Source organism: Kwoniella dejecticola, chromosome 4 (genome assembly GCF_000512565.2).
Source record: "Kwoniella dejecticola CBS 10117 chromosome 4, complete sequence".
Classification (NCBI taxonomy): Eukaryota; Fungi; Basidiomycota; class Tremellomycetes; order Tremellales; family Cryptococcaceae; genus Kwoniella; species Kwoniella dejecticola.
The window spans coordinates 701,856-722,768 of record NC_089304.1 but is presented as its reverse complement, the minus strand read 5'-3'; the positions used below and the strand labels follow the sequence as shown (position 1 = coordinate 722,768).

Sequence of the window (20,913 nt, the reverse complement as noted above, 5' to 3'; positions counted from 1 at the left end):
TAGATATCAGATATTAGATAGAATGGATGGAAAATAGCCCTTCCTTGTTGTACACTTAGCCAAGATATAGGATAATATAATCTGACACACAACATAGAACATAGAACATGAACGTAGAACATAGATGATCAAAGACTGCAAAGCTGATTTGCGATCACATTCGAAAATGCGTATGCATCAAAAGTATGATTACCCAGTCAAGTTAAACGATTTTTACATCTTCACGCTATCATGTCCACTGACAAGCGCCACCCGCTTCACACGATGTTGCATTACTTCACACTAATAGGATATCCTTTACTTCCTGTTCTTTTGGTAGTAGTGGATAAGACCGGTAGTCTGAAATCAAGCAAAATAGTCAGCGCAGCGTCCACGTGCGTGCAATCCGGTGTTGGGATACACACAGAGCTGTCATGACCTTGAACGTCGGACTCAGAACCAAGTTGCTTGAGAATGTTCTTAGCGAGGACCTGCAAGAGCACACGGACCAGACCATCAGCTTCGTGCGCTATGTAAAATTCATGTATCTCGTCTTGTTGTCGGGCTGCAGAAGAGAGGAAGGAGAGCTAAGTGTTTAATTATATTATGTGTTACCCACTTTACCAAGTTCGACACCCATTTGATCGTACGAGTTGATTCCCCAGATCGCACCCTGGACGTGGATCTTGTGCTCGTACAATGCGACGAGAGCACCGAGCGTCCCAGGAGTGAGTTTTTGGAATAAGATCGAGTTGGTCGGTTTGTTACCTTCAAAGATCTTTGATTTGACCAAAGCAGCGTTTTTGGACGCTTCGGCACCGAGCTCTTTTCGGACTTCTTCTTCGGTCTTTCCGAAGGCGAGGGCCTCGGGTTGAGCGAAGAAGTTGGATAAGAGGATCTCGTGATGCTTTCCACCAGAGATGGGGTTCAAAGTTTGAACAGGTGCGAGGAAATCACTAAAATGATCCCAAACGTCAACTCAACTGTTTTTTACTGTTTTTTATATGTCCCATGAAAATTAACACCAGGAGTTCAACGCAACAGACGGAACGACGGGGGAGCAAAATCTGCGAATAAAGCCAATGACTCACGCTGGGATAAGCTTGGTTCCTTGGTGGATAAGTTGGTAGAAGGCGTGTTGTCCGTTGGTACCGCTTTGTCCCCAGATGATGGGCTACCACATCGACACAAATGTCAGCAGATTCCGGTGACAAAACAGCCGAAAGTCTGAAAGGCAAACATAAATCACTCACTCCGGTCTCGTAGTCTACCCTAGATCCATCTTTGGTCACGCTCTTACCGTTGGACTCCATATCACCTTGTTGGAAGTAGTCGGCGAACTTCTTGAGGTATTGGTCGTAAGGAAGCAAAGCTTGGGTTTGAGCACCTGCAAGCGACTAGCATCAGTACAAGCTCTTTTCTCTGTTCAAGCCCAAGATCATCGGCTGTCAGACGAAATATGGATACCGGGACTGGTAGAGAGGACTCTGAAGCAAGGAAAGAGAAAGAGGGAACGCGGTACAGGTAGCCAGGAAGCTGCGAAGAGATGACTTACCGTAGAAGTCGTTGTACCAGATACCGACCAAAGCGAGGATGACGGGCAAATTCTGTTCGAGAGGAGTAGACTTGAAGTGCTTGTCCATTTCGTGAGCACCGTTCAGCAATTCCTGGAAGTTCTTAAACCCGATGGACAAGGCAATGGAAAGACCGATAGCGGACCACAGGGAGTATCTTCCACCGACCCAGTCCCAGAATGCGAACATATTGGATTCGGAGATACCGAAGGCAGTGACGGCTTTGGCGTTGGTAGAAAGGGCTACGAAGTGCTTGGCTACGTGGGATTGCTATTGATGCCATAAAATAGTCAGCCAGTATTCCCTCTATCAGGCGGAGACACGAGACATGGTCGAGAAAGAGGTAAGATGGGACACACGTCTTTGGCTTGTTCAAGGAACCATGCTTTAGCACTCTCAGCGTTGGTGATTGTCTCTTGAGTGGTGAAGGTCTTGGAAGCAATGATGAAGAGTGTGGTCTCGGTGTTACAGAGCTTCAGGACTTCGGCGAGATCGGTACCGTCAATGTTGGAGACGAAGTGGGTTTTGAGATCTCGCTTGGAGTAATGCTTGAGCGCTTCGCACACCATGACAGGACCCAGGTCGGAACCACCGATACCAATGTTGACTACGGTATCGATTGACTTGCCGGTGTATCCCTTCCATTCGCCGGATCTAACGGAATCTGAGAACTCCTTGATGTGCTTCAGGACACCCTCAACTTCGTCTACACCTTCCTCGTCGATCTTGAAGCCGTTCGTAGGCGGGTTTCGAAGGGCGACGTGGAGTACGGCTCGGTCTTCGGAAGTGTTGATGTGTTTACCGGCGAACATGTCATCTCTGAACGATTCGACTGAAGCTTCTCGAGCGAGATCGAACAGGGTTGAGAGGACTTCATCGTCGATCAAGTTCTTGGAGTAATCCAATAACAGGGATACATCAGGGGAAGAGGCTTTGAATTCCTCGGAGAAAGTGGAGAATCGCTTAGGATCGTTGGCGAAGAGTTGCTTCAGGACGAGCTTGGAGGATTTGGAAGAGTGGAGTTGTTGAAGCTTCTTCCAAGCTTGATATTCTGCGTTCAGTGGACATGGAAAGAAAGTCCGGCCGATAGTCAGCTGAAGCGTCCGTCTGAGGGTCGATTAGACCTGGCGCCTGTCGAGTCACACTTACGAGTAGCAGGTTTTCCGGTGGACATCTTGCTCAGCTAGACGGTTGGTCGTGGTAAATGGGGTGTGAAATGGCAAGATTAAGAAGATGATGAAGTTGAAAAAGAAGAAAGAAAGGGAGCGTACTAGATAGGGCAAGTAACGGATGTTTTTGAGAAGGAGAGCGGATATAAGGTATCGTGGGGGGATATCATTGCGTAATGGGAACCAAACTAGGTGGATCTTGAGGTATGTCATTTCTAATCAATGATTAGGTTTCGGAATGACTATTATCTCTAATGAGGTCTAATCGATGATTACGAATGGAAATGAAAAGTGCCGACCGGTCCGTGGTCCCGTGCGAAAGTTGAGCGGTGGCATGGGCCGCTTTAGTGGACTTTTGGTGTTATTGCCCACCCTGAATCCGTAACACATGCAAGATAATTTAGATGACCGTATACTGGAATCCATCAACTTCTAGTCTACCACAAATACCACCGAAGACAAGCTTAAGCAACCCATAAGTCCGAGTAGCAGGACGAGGGGACGATGACACAACGATAATAATGGATATCGCAATCACATCATCGCCTAGTCCTATACACACGCACACGAATGTCAACGCTGTTCGGCCTGGTCCCTCGTCGTATGTGAGCTATGGGCGACCGCCTGCGCCCTCCGGGGTGGGTCGAGGTAGGGGTAGGGGAAGAGGTAGAGGAGCTGCAGCTGCGGCAGCTAGAAATGCTTCTTTGCAACATCAACAACAACAGCTTCTACAACAACAACAACAACAACAGCAAAGGCCCGTCACACCTCCTTTCGTATACCTTCAAAGGCCAAATGGACCCAATGGGATTCCGAATGGGACGAACGGGATCGGTACCAGTCCTTCCTCGAGCGATTCAAGCGTCTTACCACCCAACCACATCCACATAGTCCAATCCCAACAAAACGATCCACGGATGAATCGTACAAATTCCACATTCTCCCTGACCTCTGTCCCGCCCCTCTCGAATGGGCCATCGTCGACCGAAGACTCCTTCGGGGAGATAGAGTCTTACCAAACTTCGCCTTATCAAGTCTATCAGCCTTCCACTCTGACCAAGGAGGTCGGGCTTATAAAGGACGTCGAATTAGCAGAATCGTAAGTCCGCTGCGAAAACATCCTTTGTCCTTTACCCGCCCATCAGTGTCTGTCCAGAATGCGTCTTGCATCAATTTCAACGATTGTGTTTGGCCTTTCATCGTCTTGTATTCCAATCCTCGACTCGAGACGCTTATTGTAACACCGCTAATATGGAATACCTCATCTTCTCTCCCTCGGCAACTACCGCTCAACCCACTGCGATCCATGCGACTTTCCTCCCTAGCCCGATCGAGCCAGGTTACGCCATTCAAGCGATCAACCACTTCGCAGACAGCCTCCGTTGTATGCAAGTAAGTCTGCTACCTTCCACCCTTGAAATCTCATCGGAACGGAAGCTTACAATCAATGTATGTAGGGTGCGACGTTCGATGAGTGGGATTCGTTCATCGATGAGCACTTTGAACAATCAGCTAGATTCCAATTGAATATCCATACTGGAGATGCGCTCAAGTCGTTTGGTGAGCCTCTTTCCTTTTCTTTGGGTCTTTGGCTCTTCGGATCTTTGGCTGCCGTAGATGGGGATCATTAGCTTACGCTAACATTGGACAAATTGGTAGACGTTCCGATTATATCCCTACCACGCTTCTTCTTGACGATATCAGGTGAAGACAACAATCTTTCGCATGAACTGGTTCTTGGTGAAATATCGGAACCTGCAATTGGTTCAGTCGAATCTGAGCATGTCGAATGGTCTTATGGCGCTCAACCGCTCAAAGGGAATCTCTCAGCGGAGTTGGCAATGAGCGGAGGCGGGGCTGGGATACTGAGATTAGGGAGATTGGAGTTGAGTTTACAAGTTGTGGAAGGTACATTCCCGGAAAGTGCATTGAGGATCTTAGAGGTGAGTACTGACTTACAGCCCAATAGACTATGAAACACAAGGTCTGCTGTGCTGATGTCTTGAGTGTGTTTTTAGATCGCTCAACAGATGGACTGTATGATGGAGGTGATAGACCTTGTAGAAGAAGACAAGCTTGATCCGCAAGGTGAGCCAGATCTGACCTTCTTGATCACGAGAAGGTGCCCCGCTGATAGGAGTCATGGGTAAGCAGATGCGCTGAAACGACTGGATCAAGATACTGATACTGATACTGAGATTGGAGGTGTATCTATACATGATACAAATACATAATGCTCGATGCTCGATGCTCATTGCAATGACGATGATTGGTTGTAACATAGTGTAGCATATAATGGTTAATAGTAATGGCATATCATGAGGGAGTTTCAAAACATACATGTTGTGTGGACATAGATTGTTTACGTTGTCGTCATGATCAACATACATACAGTAAGTAATTTACTAAGGCTTATTTTGTTAACCAATGTTCAATGGGATGACCGACCGGATTACTTTTTTCGCTGAGCGATTCTCTAAGACGACGACGAGTGATCAGCTCAAGCCGTGCGTGTGCGTGTGCGTTCATACGTAAGACGTGAACATACTTGAAGAGCTATGAACCCATTCTCAAGAACGCTCCTGGTCTCTTCAGACATTTCTAAATGGTGTATCTCATCTAGCGTGATCCACTTATACGCCTGGTGTTCAACCGGATCCAAGCGAATACCACCTTCACCTTCGCTTACACCTTGTCCGTCACCTTCACCTATTCCTTCACCTTCACCTTCACCTTCACCTTGTTCATTAGGACCAACCTCAATAATGAAATTATACTGCTTATAAGGCGTTTCGTTAACATTGAAACATTCTAGCGGCTCGAAGTCCCCTTTGATAGCTATAACATTCAATCGCGTCTGTTCCTTGGTGACCCGCACAACGGTCTCAAGGAGGGTTTGGTCCTTTCCGAATTGGGCTTTGCCAGATGGTGTCTCCCATTGATCAGTAACTGTCCTCGGTGTTGAAGTGCGCTGAAATACCAATACTCTCTGTTCATTATCCATTCCCATCCTCGAAGAGTCTTCGAATGCGCTTGGAACATCCTGCTTAGCTGTACCTGGACTTGTACTTGTACTTGTATTTGTGCTTGTACTTGTGCTTGTGCTTGTAGCGATGAAACAACCGACTCCTAAGACCTTGTTGGCGTTCGAAGGGAGTTTGGCGAATTTGCTGAGGGGGAGACAGAATCGGGTGGTCGATTGATGGATCTTGAAAGACGTTTCACGATTAGAGGATTGCATTTTCGATTAGTCAAATTTGGCTCTTCTCCTCTTCGACGATTTGCATGAGGACGAGACATGTAGATGATATGCGGTATGGCCAAGATCAACGACTGATAACCCGCTCTAGCTCTGATGGGAACTCTGGCTCTGGTCCAGGGTGTAGTGGTTAGGGGCTTGAACAATGATCGTTTTCCTTTTCTTTCCCTCTGTGACGCCATGCTACTTTCGCCATTCTGTCGGGAACAGGCAGTTCTCGACTCGTCTCTCAGCCGTCAGGAATGCTCCTTGAAGCAAGTCTCAGAAGCATGCATAGCGAGAAGATGACAGTGAAGATGCAACAAACAGGCTCGCTCGCTCGCTCGCTCGGGAGTGAGTTCAAAGTGGGCAACCTGATTAAGGATAATGTGGATGTGTGTTCTTGACTTTGTGCTTCTTCGCGTCCACCGACATCCATCATTCGATGATCAAATTAACAGCTACGAGTTCTCGAGTACATTGACTTTGTCGTTCCCTCACTGCCTCTCAAGGTCCACCAAGCACAAAAGCAAGAGCAGATCCTTCTTCAAGATGGCTCCTGCTGCTGCAGGGTTCTCCTTCGCTCCATCGAGCAACTCGCCATTCTCATTTGCGCCTCAAGGGCAACCTCAACCAGTTCCATCAACCTTCTCTTTCGGCAACCCATCACCCTCGAGCTCTGCCCTGCCTCCTGATGCGACACCTTCGTCGAGCACAAAGAAGTCAGTCATAAACATGGAGTATTCCAGTCATATAGAGGACGACATCGAAGTACTGCACTCGCAGCCGTATGCCTACAAACGATCGGATAGGAGGAAATGGCAATCTACAGGAAGAACTTTAGCTACTGTCCCTTCGCCCGTTGGAGGAGAATTAGCTAGTTGGATAACGAAGAAGGTGTGTCAGCCATTCAGAGTCCTCAATGCGAATATCTATATCTATTTCTTGGGACATCAGCTAATGTGATACGTTCTGATTTGGCTGATCTTATCGGTTTCTGATTCGCCAATTGTAGCCACCGACAAATCCGAACGAACCTGCTAAACTCTCTGATACTTCACGAGCGATACCGGACAAGACGATCTATTTTACGGTGTTGAATTGGTTGCCTGAATCCCTCGTACAACTGTACACCGAGTCACACCTGTTGTTCACATCCTTGCAGCAGATCGTAGCTGAGTCGCATAACAGAAGATTGCCTTCGGTGGGTCTGGACAAAGTAGCGGAGGCATGGGACAGGAGAGGTAACTTGCTAGGAGTGGATAAGCTGGTAGGACCGCCCGATGCGGAGACGGTCATGCATATGAGGAGGCTGGCGGATTTGTATTTGGATCAATTAGGCGATCTGAAAGGCAAGCAAGATGTCGATGTGAGTGTTTCGCATCCGCGGAAGTAGACGGCGAAGATTCAGTCCACTAATGATGGAGGATGATTAGGTCGAATTGCGCGCGAGATTTACAACTTCGTACAATATATTGAATCTCGCCGAGGTGCTGTATCTGCCCACCGATGGCAAGGGCGAAGGTCTGGTTGGCGAAGAAATACTGGATTGGGTGAATGATGTAGACCCAGGTACGTGTCATCACAACTTTTTTTATATACTACAGAACAAGCTGTCTTACAAAGTGATACATTCACACAGCGCCCGACAACTCACAGGGAAATGAAATCATGTCAACGAAAGATCCATGGGATCACCCATCCTTCTTCCCTTACATCTCAAGATGCATATTGAGGGGATTCCAATTACCAGCAGCCTCGTTCCTGCGATCTCTCTCGCATCACCCTCATCCGCCCATATCGACATTAGCCTCGTTGCTCGCACAGCACCTTTCGGTCTTCCCACGCTCAACGGAGGAACGTTGGAGAGTGGATCTGGACTTCTTGCGGGCGCATAAATTGTGGTTGGCCAAATTTAGGGCGGAATTAGTCAATTTCACAGGGGGTAAAGCGAAGGGCAAATGGTTTGGAGATGATAATAAGTATCAAAATATGGAAAGCGACTTCAGAACGATCATAGAGTTAATGGAAGGTAAACCAGCGAGGATACTTGAGGAGGCGTCGGATTGGAAAGAAGCGCTGGGAGCTTGGGGGATTTTGGTCGATGTCGACATCAGGCGAGATCATTTACCGTAAGTCAAATGCGCTATGGATACTGAGGGAATGTGCTGACGAGTAGGAACAGGGAGATTATGGGGATGATACTGGATAAGATACCGGTTGATTCTACGATACCGGAAGACAGCATACAATCCGCTCTTTGTTCAGCGGATATCATCAAAGTGAGCTTTTATGCCGTCAAAAAGCCAATGATCGATAGCTGACAGTAGATTTTTCAGGCCCTGATGGGATGTTATGACATCGATATATGGTTGTCCGCCCATCTCGGCGATTTGCTGGACAAGCTCGAACTCATTCCCGATGACGAACAGCGATTCGAGATACCTCTGAGAGATCACTTCCTACTTGAATACACGGAATCACTCCAGAATCAACCCAAATACTCGGCATTCTGGAGGGTGATCTGTGATTATCTGAATTCCGCCGGAGCAGAAGGCAGAAATAGGCTACGTACACATATAATGAGAATCTCCATCAACCTGGATGGGGAATCATCGAAAGGAAAGAAGAAACAAGCGGACGAAGGGATGGAAGTAGAAGTAGAACAGGCAGAGGCGGAAGATGAAGCGGAACAAGCGAAAACGAAACAACTTCAAGAAGCTGTTCGACTGCTCGATGAAGTCCGTGCTGCGTGCGGGGAGTTTCACTTGGAGGAAGAATTCAAGATCATCTCGGGCATCTTGGCGTCCAAGTTGATACGGAAGGGCGAATATGGCATGGCAGCAAGTATGTGCATGATGGCTTCTGATGGGTGGGCGTTATCGAGGATCGCCGAGATCATCTTGGATACTTATATAACCGATGGTGGGTGCATATTTCATCTTGGTTCTTTTCCTTGGCGCAGACGATTATAAAAGACAAAGTCAAAGCATGCTGATGCGACATTGTTGTCGATGTGCTTTTGACTCTGATCAGGGGACGACGAATTCTTGAGATTGGTAGATACATTACCACCTAGCCTTTTGAGCGAAGCGCCAACGGCATTAGCGGAACTTCAAACCCAGCTCGACCCGGCATCAGGTTTACCCGCGCTACCAGCTACGTCAGCGCTGAGCATTTTCGCGTCGCGGTTGACGTTCTTATCTGAATTCCGGGATTACTTATTGTTCCTCAATCAAGGTGCAAGAGATAGAGCCGCGTCCAAGTTGGTCGGCTTGTTGACTTCTGGTATTGCCCCTGTGGGCGTCTGGGCTGTGCTCCTGGTGGAAAGTATCGACCTTCTTGAAGGTGAGTTCAAGCTCGATTTTCATCTGTCTCTGCTCTACGAAAAGTTGCTCTCTTCTCTTAACTCGCAGTGGGCTAATGGTGCGAATGTCAACGTTGTCTCATTTCAGATACCGATATTCTGTTCTCGTCGAATGAGACATTTGAACTCTTAAGGGTATTGGAAGAAGTCAAATCCAACGCGTTGTTCGCATCTACAGAATACCTCGGGGGATTGTTCGTATATCTGCATCGCTCGGATCTGAAAGATCAATCTGACGCCGAGGATAAGGAGGATGAGGTGGTGAAATATGATGAAGCTTGGAAGAAACTGGATCAAGTTAGATTGGCATTAGCGAGGAATCTGGCTAGATCACTGGTCAATGGATTTGATGGTCCATTTTGATGTGACTGTGGTCGATCGCATTAGCATATGAATGCATGTATATGTCATATGCAGATGCAGAATGTCATTTGGGTTTATTCATGGGAATTAAGCATATGCCGTTATGATGTCGATCTGTGATCACATAAAGGAAGAAACCAAAACGCCACTCAACTCTCCTCTGTGCCGTGTCATCTGAATCTTCTTCACTATCACTCACCTCACTTGAATATTGGAGTGCGCCGTTCGCATTGACATAGACATTGAGGTTCTCTTTCTCTGTAGTGGTCTTACATCTTCGCTCTCAGCTTCTCACAACGCTGGACGTTACTTGATATTCAGATAAATAGTTCTTCTGGGATAGGGAAATTTCGGACTCCTTTGGTCTTCTCGTTCTCGTTACTCAATACGCAACTTCACATTTTCCCTCTTCCACAATCTGACCTCGTTTACGATTTTCTCCTTGACTCAACACCAGCAAACACGATCACGAACGATCAAGACGAAGACGACGCGAACACGACTAGATCTTAGTGAGGCCCTCATCCGCAATGCCATTCCCACGACGTTTAACATAACCGGCCGACTTCTGGGTATACACGACGATCACTCTCTTTCTTCAAAATCCCAATCACCAATGTACTTTGAGCTGTAGCTACGACCATACAACCAATTAGAAGGGAGACCAAGAAACAGATCGAGAAAAGGTCGTGTATACGTTCCCACAGGATGTCTTTGCAATTACCACTTCAGCACACATCCCCTTCGTTGTCTTCCGCATCATCGTCAACAAAGACACCCACGCCCTCCCAGTTCCACTCTCAATCCCGGTACGACCACCAGTCGAGCTACAGCTCATCACCCAGCCAATCACAAACTTCACCTCAATCACATACACCTCAAGCTTACAACCCAAACCTACGCGTAAATACCGCTACAGCGAATACCTTCCAATCCACTAATTCCAGTTCGCGTTTCCGATCAAATTCAGCTTTATCGCCTCGACCAACCCCCAACTCACTTAGTCCGATCAATACCAATATCGGAGGATCGATGGGTCCACATGGACACGGACATGGGTCTTCCAGATCACTAGGCTCGACTTTGGTTCATCCTGCTCCCAATCAACTTAATGGGCATTTCGATAACGACAATGTTGTTGGCAGTGGTGGACGTTTAAGTACTTCGCCTTTATCGCCTAGCCCGAGCTCTGACGAGCGGAACGACGTCGCCGCTGTCATAAGTGGTTTAAGAGGGGGAACGGTATCTTCAAATGCCATATTTTCAGCGAGTAATGGGGATTCGCCATCCAACAATGGGAATAGAGGATTACCCCTTGCAACTACGCCGAACGGAACAGCCCGAAGGATACGGGGCGCATCACCTTCTCCTACTCCCCCGACTGGCCCGCCCAGCGAGGAGTACATAGTAAACAAGATCAGAGAGATAGCGGATAATTCCCCAGACGAGGGTGATACGCTGGATATATCGAGGCAGAATATGACTAAAATAAGCGACGAGGTGGTAGATATGTTTGCAGCTGGAGTGGGGAAGGATAGTAAAGGTGTCTGGAGGTGAGCTTCCCGTCTTACGTCCTTGTCACGGTCATGTTCACATTTTCAAGACCCTCATGTGACTACCTGCTGAATCTCACTTTGACTTCTCCTACCTAGACTCGCCCTGTCGTACAATGGCTTGACGAATAACTCCATCTCATCCAAATTCGCTCAACTGCATAGACTTAGATACCTCAATCTCAAAGGAAATTATCTGACGGAATTCCCTAAGCCCGTAAGTCCAGACATCGACACGTCAACATCACAAGGCTGATGACCATGAGGCTTTCTTAGATAACCGAACTAGCAGGTCTGGAGATCCTCGATCTATCTAAGAACAAGATTACATCTTTCCCCGATGATCCGAAACGCCTGAACAAACTCAAGGTGCTCTCGCTCACCAATAATAAGATCTATACACTGCCAAGCTACATGGTCGAGTTCACCAGTTTGAAGGTGTTCAAGGTGGATCATAATCCCATAGAATGGCCAGTAAGTACGGCACAATATGTTCACCCGATCAGGAGCTGAGCTTTTGATCCATGCACACTCAGCCAAAGGAAGTGCTTGGTCCACTTGCCACGTCGACTGGATCTTCGTCCCGATCAAAGAGCAGTGACGGCCCTGCAGGAGCCAGGACGAGGAAAGACGAGGATCTCAGACCATGGATAGAGAATATGAAAAGTTGGATGAGGCAGAGGGCAGCCGACTCGGGCAGATTATTGCAACAGGCCGAAGATGCTCATAGGCAGTCAGAGTAAGCTGCTCTAGATTTGTCACTTGCAGTATAGAGCTGATTGTCTATTCGGATCCTTAGAGACGAGCCTATGAGCGCGACATCGATGCGGACTTCCACGTCAGCCCGATCATTCCGCTCACAGCTTGAACCTCCAGTGGTCGTCTTATCTTCGCAAGAGACCGTCAAGCGTGCGGTTTTCCCGCAGCACGCTGACGATCAGCCACGTACACCTGTACGCCCTTTTGCGTTAGGTCGAAATCGATCGGCAACGCTATCAGACGATGCCTTGGCAAGGGGCATCTCGGCCGGTGGAAGCCAATACTCTCCTTATCGAACTCGACATAGCCGCGATCCTTCGACTTCATCCTTCACCTCTCCTCCATCAGCTTCGACAGAGTCTTCCGCCCACTCACGCGCACCATCGACCAACCTGCCTCCTCCACCACCGCCTATACCCGCGGCTCAGGGTCATTCAAGGGGAGCTAGCTACACTGCAACACAGAGGCTAAGCGGGAATTTGACTGTCAAGAAATCGCTGCCCGATCTGAGGCAAAGTCATGCCCAGATCATACAAGATCGGAAGAACGATGGATTACCTGTAGAAGAGAACCGCCCGCTAGGCTTGGGCATCGCGGCACCTGGAGTGCCCAAATTTCAGCTTCCTGGACGTGGCTGGGGAGGAGATATGATCCGCTCGCCGACAGCAGGACCCATGATGACAGGTCAAGAACGGAGTCGGGTGATGAATCGTAAAGGATCCATCGAAATGCTGAGGCGTACATCAGGCGACATGGGAAGTGCTATAGCAGAGAAACGAACCAGTCAGGATGGACCGCAGATTGACGAGTCTCGAAACTCCTATTTCCGTCGACTGAGTACATTGCCCACCTCTTCCATCTCCAAATCGATCCCGGCAGCCCTTCTGAAATTTATCGACGCCATACGAGGCATTCTCTATGCTCTGTCTCAGCTGCATTCAGCCTTGCGCCAGTACCTGGTGTTCGCGGTGAATGAACGGATAGCAGGCGTGTTCTCCAGAGTGATGGAGCCCGCCGGAAATTACATGAACAACTTGATCAATGCTCTAGACCGATTCGATTCGATGTCCAGAAGAAATTCGCCCCCTGTTCACGCGATACGGAATGTCATAGATGCGACCAAGGAAAGCGTAGCAGTATTTGCGAAAGTGGTGGCTGTGTTGAAAATGCAGATCCCGGCATTGAAGACCAATGATATTCGGTATACTCGGACCTTGCTCACGATGATATATGGCTCGATGGCGGAAATCGTCTGCTCATGGCAGAGTATGGCACCGCTGCTCTCAGAGATCCGACCATTATTGGTCATCGATGTCGGTGGTTTAGCTATGCGAACGATGGGTGGCGTCAAAATGGTTCCTACCGGATCGTTGACCGGGCGGACACCGATTTCACCCATCATCGAGCGAAGAGAGTCACAGAGTCCGGCATCTGTGTCAAAGTCCACTGTGGGTGGATCGCCGCTAGTACCTCAAGTCGAAGATTCGCCGGCTCCCGCTACCATACAGGCAACGAGCTTGAGGACGATGGGCAAGTCCAGGAGACAAGCTGGATCTTTCTCATCACTCGATGTCGAAAGAGGAATGTTGATGGGCTCGCCTGGTGGGCCCAGATCTAACGAGATCAACTCGACTGACCAGCTGTCCACACCCGGCTCCTATCTTCGCCATCGCCCCTCGGAGTCAGCAACCGTTGTTCTCGATCAGCAAGCAGAAGTCTCAGATGAGGATGAAGACGAGGATGAAGAGGAGGACAAACACCCCGAAAGACAATCGTCTGAGAAGCTTTCCCACCTGCCTCAATCGCAAGCTCAGACAAAGAATGCTTCACCGAGCGACACACCATTTACAATCCCAGGTACACCGCCTGAAACTGTACCGTCTCATCAACCGATCACCATGGTACCCACATCATCGAGACAGGGTGGGCATCACCCCTCGTCGTCGTCTGGCTCCAGCCATGCCATGGCCATGTCTTTCACAAGCACGAATCCTCCTACCGGCCCAGCACCTTCTCGGAAGCTCTCGGTCGATGTCAGACCTCCTACACCAGCTTCGGCCAGCGTGTTCGACGAGGACTTATTAGACGTGATTGAAACAGCTACAGACCTGGCATTCACATGTTGGCTCAAACTAGCTGAAGATGTAGGAGCATCAACACCACCATTTAGCAATCACCAGAAATCAGGCTCACAATCTTCCTTCTTGTCTCAAACGGATTCAACGGGATCAGCGAGATTCGGAGGAGGAATGAGCAACATCAACGGCCAAGATCACCCGCGCCGACCACAGTCAATCTCGATCAAGCATCATAACGAATTGCTGCGTCTCTTATCTTCAGCAGAACAGATTACGACTGCCCTCAGAGAATCGCTCATGGGATTGAGAGCCAATCCATCTACATACACCACGACCACTCTGCCCGACGACGCTCAAGCATTCATCAAGACAGTCGTCAAAGTCACGGAACTTGTGAAAGCTATTTCTGCGACACATTCTTTCCCCGTGAATGTCCGATCGGCCTGTTCGCGACTCACCCAATCTACGAGGGAATGCGCCATCTTGATCCAAGTTTCGAGTCTGCGACCGTCGAATGCTACGCCAGCTAGTATCCCTCCACTCTCCGCGACTTCTCAGTCGAATATGAATGTGGGTTATACACATTCGTCTTCGTCTTCGTCCTCAAGACCGATCTCGCCTATGTATCCTGCGCAGCCGTCAAATGTCAGGGGAGGCTCTGGCTCAGGCTCGAGATTAGGATCTCAAGAGGATCTAGGAGGAGGTGGTATTTCGAATCGTCAGAATCATCACTATCTACCGTCTTCTTCGTACTCCGGCTCTCAGAACCATAATCACAATCACAATCACAATCACAATCATAATACGGCTCATTCACCGCATTCAGCAGGATATCTACATATGACTTCGTGGGATAATAATAATCAACCGACTACGAAAGATGGGTTGAGAGGATTACAATTACCTTCTAGGCAGATGGCTTTGAGTAGAAGTAGATCGGCAAATGCCGTTCCATTACCTTTATCTTCACCGAATGGAACGCCTCCTAATGGAGCCAATGGAACTGGGACGCCTCCGGGTGGATATCAATATCAACCTAGAAGCGCTTTACCAGGCCAGACTTTCCAGTGATTGGATTGACGTGCTTGGAACATGTGATGATCTTTAATCTTGATCTGAATTGCGCAGGTGTTGGGTGGTGCAGCATGCAGTATTGTCTATCTATGTACGAGTCGTATGAGGTCGTACATTATGCATTATAATGACCATCACATAATGGACACGACGATAACAGTATTCAGCACTGGTCATTGATTTACGGCGTATGGATGACACGAACACTATACATGCCTACAGAGACGAGCGCAAGATGAGATCAGTATGGTTTTACCGGCTGCTATACTGCTAAATCTCGCGGATACTGAAATTCACCCTACCCGAATTTCGATCGACGTCAAATACTTGGTTCCTTTTTTGTTGCCTTCCTCTTTACCTCCTTTTGCACACTAAAGACATCCAGAGCAGACTTTAGGAATCCAAGATGGCTCTTCCGAACTTACGATGTCAGTATCCGTTACACTACATTTTTCAGGAGAAAAATGCAACGGACTGATCGGCATGAATACTGTACTGTAGCTATCTTCGCTTCTTCCAGAACTTCAGAGGAAGAAAGACAATTGTCCCGAACTACTTTTTACAGATTGTGAGGGGCCCTTTCTCTTCATGCTCACCATCATCATTCTTATCGTCTAAGAGTCATATGTTGATGGTGATGAAGATGCCGATTCAAACTAAATCGAGGTGCTGACTTGTGGTTTCGACTTCGACATACATGAATAGCACCGCGTTCGTGGGCGCTTGCCTGGTGATTTCGCTCTTGGCTGCCCGTAATTCCGGGAGAGATTTCGGTGGGAAAGCAGCGAGGGGCGTGGTGGGTATGGTAGCTGGATCGCAGGGCAAGATCGTATAGACTACAGGCTGTAGACTGTAATCCAGGATCAGAGCCGATGGAAGCAGAGGAGAAGACGAGAAGAAGTGACATTGGTTGAGGGACACGGCAAGAGATAGGTGAGTGGATCCGCGGGTCCGTCACATGTTCATAACACTCATCTTGTGCACAAGAACGCAAACCTCTGAAGAGTCAATGGTCGATGAGAGAAGCTGATTTCTTAGTCATGGACAATTAGCATCTGTTCACCTTGTCACACCAAAAATGGAGACAAAGGCGTCACGCGAGGGTCTTGCAAGGCCGTCGCGCCGAGCTCGTCCTCAACGTAGCAAGGAGTCATCATCCCTCACTCAGCACACCCTCTAGGAACGTACCAGAACATCGAGTGTATGTGGAGAAGTAGAATGTGTCAGGTCAACGCGAGGACGCGACCTCGCCCTTTCTCGCAACTCCAGAGGAACTCCCTCTGAACCTGAAGCTGCTCTTCAACGCTTCATCGTTATCTAGAATATGGTCCGAGGCAATTTGGATATAATACATTGTACAATGTGTATCTCATGCATTCGGCCATATGCATGCGAGTCATGATAACAATAGCAGCATGCCAAAGAGCCAAGAAAGTATAATTACGATGGCCATACGCACATACATCACTGCTCGGATTACTAGACACAGACATGAAGTCTTAAGCGAATACTACCACCTGACTTCTATCTTGCCGCTACGAGCCAGTTGCCTGACTCCCTTAAAAGGCTTGTACATGACGTCTCCGGTCACTTTCAGCTGATCTACCCTCAAATTCGAGAATGAGTGATGCTGTATATTGAAAGAGACGTCGAAAGAGGGTGAAGGGGTAGGTTGTGCTTCACTGCAAGGTGTGCAAAGCAATCAGCTGTATGATTACATGATGCATGAACATCGCAGTAGAAACAGCTGAATTTGGCTTACGAAGAAGCGAAGGATCCCGTTAAAGTAGGCGATCGTTCGGTAGTCACCAATGAAGCGAGGTTCCACTTGAACACCTATGACCGGGACAAAGCAATATCAGCTGTGGTCAAACTCAGATGGATCCACAGCTGAAGAAGACTGACCTGCGTATGAGGATCGAATTGCCAAGTGCCGCCTCCGACATGCCCGTCCGCCACGCTTTCTTCCGTCCGTACACCTATGGGCTTGCGATCCCCTTGAGCAGTTGCACTGGCGGCCGTAGCTCCTTTGCCCAGATATATCGATAAGACGATATCTTCCAGCGGTCGGCCGGACAGGCGGGATGATAATGTTATAGAAAATCGGCCTGTAAGCGACACAACGCCAGCTCTTTCAGCCTCGGACACGATATATCGATAAGCGTCTTGGATGACAGTGACACGACGTACCTCCATTAGGTTCGACGACTAGATTCGCTTTGACACCTATCGGTATTTGATTCTTGGACGTGCTTGCCACAGCCTGATATTCCAGCAGCCTGAATTTACCATCTGGCGGTATGAAGGATAATATACGGCTTTTCTCCCACTTGTTATACCTGAAACGTCAATGTAAGCGGATGCGAAGGAAGACGAAACGATTTTCAGTATTTGATTGGGATACATACCGTATGCAAGGATGAAAAGCACATTCATCTAATACTTTGGGATTCGCAAAGTTTAAAAGTAAATCTGGGTTTCCAGATAATCTAGAATTGCAATTTATCCTTCCCCAAACCGCAGAGGATAAGACGTTTCCTCGTCTGTACAATAACACGATGATCAGCTGTACGCTTTTGCGAGCTTGTGTCATCTGTATTATCCGCTGTAACTCACTTATCTATTATGGCGTCTAATGATTCCTCTATATCGAAATAGATCTCGTTCGTCGAGTGCCGCACGCCCGGCCGGCGCCATGGTATAGGAGCAGTAAACGGCTGTGTGGTCGGAGTCTGCAGACTGCATATCGATGTAACGTCGGTAAAGCGAGCCATGCGATTAGCTGATGGAGAATTGGGAGCTCACCCAGATACACCAGCTACGTTCAATAATTTCCTCATCAAAGTCGGGGGCAGTACGATCTCCTTCAGCATATTCGTCTCCATCGTCATCGGGTGTCCTTCATCCAGCATTTCTTCAATGAGCTGGAAAAGGCATCTGTAAGCTCCCGCTGGACATAGGGAATGGCAATTGAGGATGAGTGAGCTAGGACGTACCATATATATTATATCGAAATTATCTTTGATTGCACTCTCCGTTATCTCGCCTAAGTAGTCTTTAAGCGTATCCAAGAAAGCATCGAGAAAGGAAAATGCGAATAGCGGGTTGACTATGATTGTATTTCCCGTATCAGCTCGATGATCTCGTACACGAGAGAGTAAGACAGACAGCTAGCTGACCTTCTTGCCCCACTGGAACCAGGAAACACAATCCTTCCCTCTGTACATGGCATAGAGCCGCTCCTGACATGCTACCCCCTCCCCTAGCTAGGGTGTTGACCCATATCACCGGTTCCAACTCCTCGTCATCTGCCATAGCCTTTTTACGAGCGGTGTTGAAGCTATCTATATGCAGAGAGGGGTACGATGGAGGATGCAATGCGAAGTGAGATGAGATCAGTGGTTTGCTTTTGATACGTTCATCTGTGGATCAGCTGCTGTTCAAGGAATAATTGTTTCTGATCTGGGCGATAATGTACTGGCTTACCCATTAGAGTCTAGGATTATTATACCGTCTATTCGAGTCATCCTGCTTCTTCAGGAATTTTTGCTTCTGCTTGATTGGGTGACCATCCACTTACACAAGTACGTGTATAATGTATATGATCGACCAGCTTGACAGTCTCGTTGGTCTCATCATCAACAAAGCGCTCTTCGTCATCGACATCGGTTCGCGTAAGTTGAAACACGTGGCTGTTTACGGGGTCTCCGCAAACAATCAAAATACTTCGAAGTAATTTTCAGAAATCTTGGGAACTTGTTGCGCAAAATAATCTTCAATTACGTCCGTATTCGAGACGAACATACGAGACGCCCTCGTTGAGCAGCACAAACAGACAGTGGGAGCATAGCTCTGAGACTCTCCTACAAGATGGTGCAAACCCTCAACTTCCTCCTACCGTCTCTATACCCCAACACACTTATCGACCTATCCTTCCCTGCCCCTCCATTGGGTCTGGTGCCCTCCATTCCCGAGCCAATAGTGCAGCATTTACCGATCAAGTACGGTAAACATCAACCGGTTGGTCGAGCGAAATGTATGATCAGCAATCCTCCTGGTCCCGAGGACGAACAGGACCAAGTCATTGTAGCGGACGATAAATTCCAGGTGTCGACTATACGGTTAAACCCAATTCGAAACTCGTCGGAACCTGAAAACCCAGAGACGGAGGAGACCATCGTCCCTCCAACAGTGATAAAGCAGGATGTTATTAAAGCTCGAAGTAAAGATCTGTGGGCTGGCCTAGTCGGCGTACAGGGGTAAGTGTACCCTCTATCTGCCTTTATATCGTTCCCAGTGATTTCGGCTGTCTCCCTCATTGTGTATGGCTCATCTTTTCGCAATTTCAATGCGGATAGGGGCGCCGTTTCAGCCTTGACATCCGGACAGCTCACTTATCACACAACCCCATCAACATCCTCATCGGATGGCGCATCAGACTCATCTCCCTCCTCTTCCTCTTCGAGCCGATCAATCCCATCGCCGATCCAATGTATGACCTCGACTCCGTTATTGCCCTCCTCCTTCGTGACGGCCGGTAAAGAGGTCGATGTGTCCATATGGGATATCGAGCGGACATTCGGCTCATCCTCTTCTGAAGGAGTGAGCAAGACATGGGATAATGGGAAGAGGAAGAAGAACGTCCTGGAGGTCGGCCAAATATGGCAAGCCAAGAATGTGCGTGTTTTTCACGAGTACGACCGGTGTTCCTTACTTCGAGGATCAGTCATTCTTCCATCATTTCATTTCACAAACACCACATCAATCGATACATGTGAGGTTGTGTTGTCTTAGACGCTATTGACTCTTTGGATGAATCCTCCAGGTACCCCAAAACAACCTATCATTACGCCAACCGATCAATCATCTCTGTCTAACATACATCAACGGGTCTCCACACCACTTAGTGAGCGGCACGAAGGCAGGGACTATACGGCGCTTCGATACTCGCCAGCGTAAACCTTTGTCCGATTGGAAAGTCGCCCGAGAAGGTGGTGTAGGATGTATTGCTTCCGGGGTTGGGCAGTGAGTTTGAGTCCAAGCCTCAGTCGCAATCCCAGTTGCCAATTACCTCGTTATCTTCTTTTCACCCTTGTTCATCGTTGCCACATCGCATTGAGACTGATCACAACCTCATTGTCATTCTTTCGATCCAGCGAATTGTTCTTCTCCGATCAATCCAATCTCCTGGCTTCATTAGACCTCCGAACAGGCAAAATCCTCTATACGTACTCAGCAATGACAGCCACTCCCTCGCATCTCCTTCCTATACCCATTCTCGGAGAGTCAGTTGAAAAAGGCGGAAGAAGGGTAGGACTGGGAAGTATATCGTCAGACGCCACTTTTAGGATACACACATCGACGAACCCGCCCCCTGCTCAAGAAGAAGGCAGCATGAAGGTGAAAGGGAACGGTAATGGAGTAGAGGGGAAGAAAGGCGAGATCCTTCGAGTAGTCGGTGGAGTCGGGGTAGGACAAGGATTATATAGAGGTGTGGGACAGAGGAATATCGTACCTCCCAGACCTCTCAAGACTAAGACAGATGCAGATCAAGGAGGTGCAGGGGAGAACGAGGAAGAGGAAGAAGAAGTTGACGAAGAGGAATTGTGGCAAGGGATGGATGAGGTCAAAGATCAAGGTAAATTGCCTGAAAGTGAGGACGACGAAGAATACTCGTCGGACAGTGATATGGGCGAAGAAGATAGGGTGGTGATTAGGAGTAAACCCAAGAAGAAGGCGAAGAAGATTCAGCCATAGAG

General features: G+C 48.3%; 9 protein-coding genes across 9 annotated transcripts; 6 read left to right on the top strand and 3 right to left on the bottom strand.

The window, feature by feature from the left end:
- Positions 1 to 297: 297 nt before the first annotated feature.
- I303_103545 (glucose-6-phosphate isomerase) lies at positions 298 to 2,727 on the bottom strand (the record flags this gene model as incomplete). The annotated part of the gene is made up of 8 exons (XM_018406887.1): positions 298 to 339; positions 405 to 470; positions 599 to 935; positions 1,071 to 1,153; positions 1,233 to 1,366; positions 1,535 to 1,823; positions 1,913 to 2,604; positions 2,703 to 2,727. 8 exons carry the CDS (start codon positions 2,725 to 2,727, stop codon positions 298 to 300), a joined length of 1,668 nt encoding a protein of 555 aa, XP_018263695.1.
- A 516-nt stretch (positions 2,728 to 3,243) lies between these two features.
- On the top strand, positions 3,244 to 3,825 carry I303_103544 (uncharacterized protein; the record flags this gene model as incomplete). Its single annotated transcript, XM_018406886.1, has 1 exon — positions 3,244 to 3,825. The coding sequence occupies one exon, from the start codon at positions 3,244 to 3,246 to the stop codon at positions 3,823 to 3,825; it is 582 nt and encodes a 193-aa protein (XP_018263694.1).
- A 148-nt stretch (positions 3,826 to 3,973) lies between these two features.
- Positions 3,974 to 4,956, top strand: I303_103543 (uncharacterized protein; the record flags this gene model as incomplete). Its single annotated transcript, XM_018406885.1, has 5 exons — positions 3,974 to 4,114; positions 4,180 to 4,282; positions 4,382 to 4,665; positions 4,741 to 4,810; positions 4,877 to 4,956. 5 exons carry the CDS (start codon positions 3,974 to 3,976, stop codon positions 4,954 to 4,956), a joined length of 678 nt encoding a protein of 225 aa, XP_018263693.1.
- Positions 4,957 to 5,174: 218 nt separating this feature from the next.
- On the bottom strand, positions 5,175 to 5,963 carry I303_103542 (uncharacterized protein; the record flags this gene model as incomplete). The annotated part of the gene is made up of 2 exons (XM_018406884.1): positions 5,175 to 5,198; positions 5,271 to 5,963. 2 exons carry the CDS (start codon positions 5,961 to 5,963, stop codon positions 5,175 to 5,177), a joined length of 717 nt encoding a protein of 238 aa, XP_018263692.1.
- Positions 5,964 to 6,512: 549 nt separating this feature from the next.
- On the top strand, positions 6,513 to 9,690 carry I303_103541 (uncharacterized protein; the record flags this gene model as incomplete). Its single annotated transcript, XM_018406883.1, has 8 exons — positions 6,513 to 6,857; positions 6,976 to 7,329; positions 7,397 to 7,532; positions 7,603 to 8,092; positions 8,146 to 8,242; positions 8,300 to 8,885; positions 8,997 to 9,308; positions 9,416 to 9,690. The coding sequence occupies 8 exons, from the start codon at positions 6,513 to 6,515 to the stop codon at positions 9,688 to 9,690; spliced, it is 2,595 nt and encodes an 864-aa protein (XP_018263691.1).
- A 708-nt stretch (positions 9,691 to 10,398) lies between these two features.
- Positions 10,399 to 15,151, top strand: I303_103540 (uncharacterized protein; the record flags this gene model as incomplete). The annotated part of the gene is made up of 6 exons (XM_065968780.1): positions 10,399 to 11,243; positions 11,343 to 11,460; positions 11,520 to 11,717; positions 11,780 to 11,982; positions 12,043 to 14,637; positions 14,689 to 15,151. 6 exons carry the CDS (start codon positions 10,399 to 10,401, stop codon positions 15,149 to 15,151), a joined length of 4,422 nt encoding a protein of 1,473 aa, XP_065824852.1.
- A 409-nt stretch (positions 15,152 to 15,560) lies between these two features.
- I303_103539 (uncharacterized protein) lies at positions 15,561 to 15,989 on the top strand (the record flags this gene model as incomplete). The annotated part of the gene is made up of 3 exons (XM_065968779.1): positions 15,561 to 15,582; positions 15,656 to 15,722; positions 15,860 to 15,989. 3 exons carry the CDS (start codon positions 15,561 to 15,563, stop codon positions 15,987 to 15,989), a joined length of 219 nt encoding a protein of 72 aa, XP_065824851.1.
- A 675-nt stretch (positions 15,990 to 16,664) lies between these two features.
- I303_103538 (uncharacterized protein) lies at positions 16,665 to 18,681 on the bottom strand (the record flags this gene model as incomplete). Its single annotated transcript, XM_018406881.1, has 10 exons — positions 16,665 to 16,836; positions 16,917 to 16,990; positions 17,060 to 17,262; positions 17,345 to 17,493; positions 17,563 to 17,697; positions 17,771 to 17,893; positions 17,960 to 18,078; positions 18,151 to 18,263; positions 18,334 to 18,560; positions 18,641 to 18,681. The coding sequence occupies 10 exons, from the start codon at positions 18,679 to 18,681 to the stop codon at positions 16,665 to 16,667; spliced, it is 1,356 nt and encodes a 451-aa protein (XP_018263689.1).
- Positions 18,682 to 19,024: 343 nt separating this feature from the next.
- On the top strand, positions 19,025 to 20,911 carry I303_103537 (uncharacterized protein; the record flags this gene model as incomplete). Its single annotated transcript, XM_018406880.1, has 4 exons — positions 19,025 to 19,413; positions 19,513 to 19,831; positions 19,980 to 20,179; positions 20,311 to 20,911. 4 exons carry the CDS (start codon positions 19,025 to 19,027, stop codon positions 20,909 to 20,911), a joined length of 1,509 nt encoding a protein of 502 aa, XP_018263688.1.
- Positions 20,912 to 20,913: the final 2 nt, after the last annotated feature.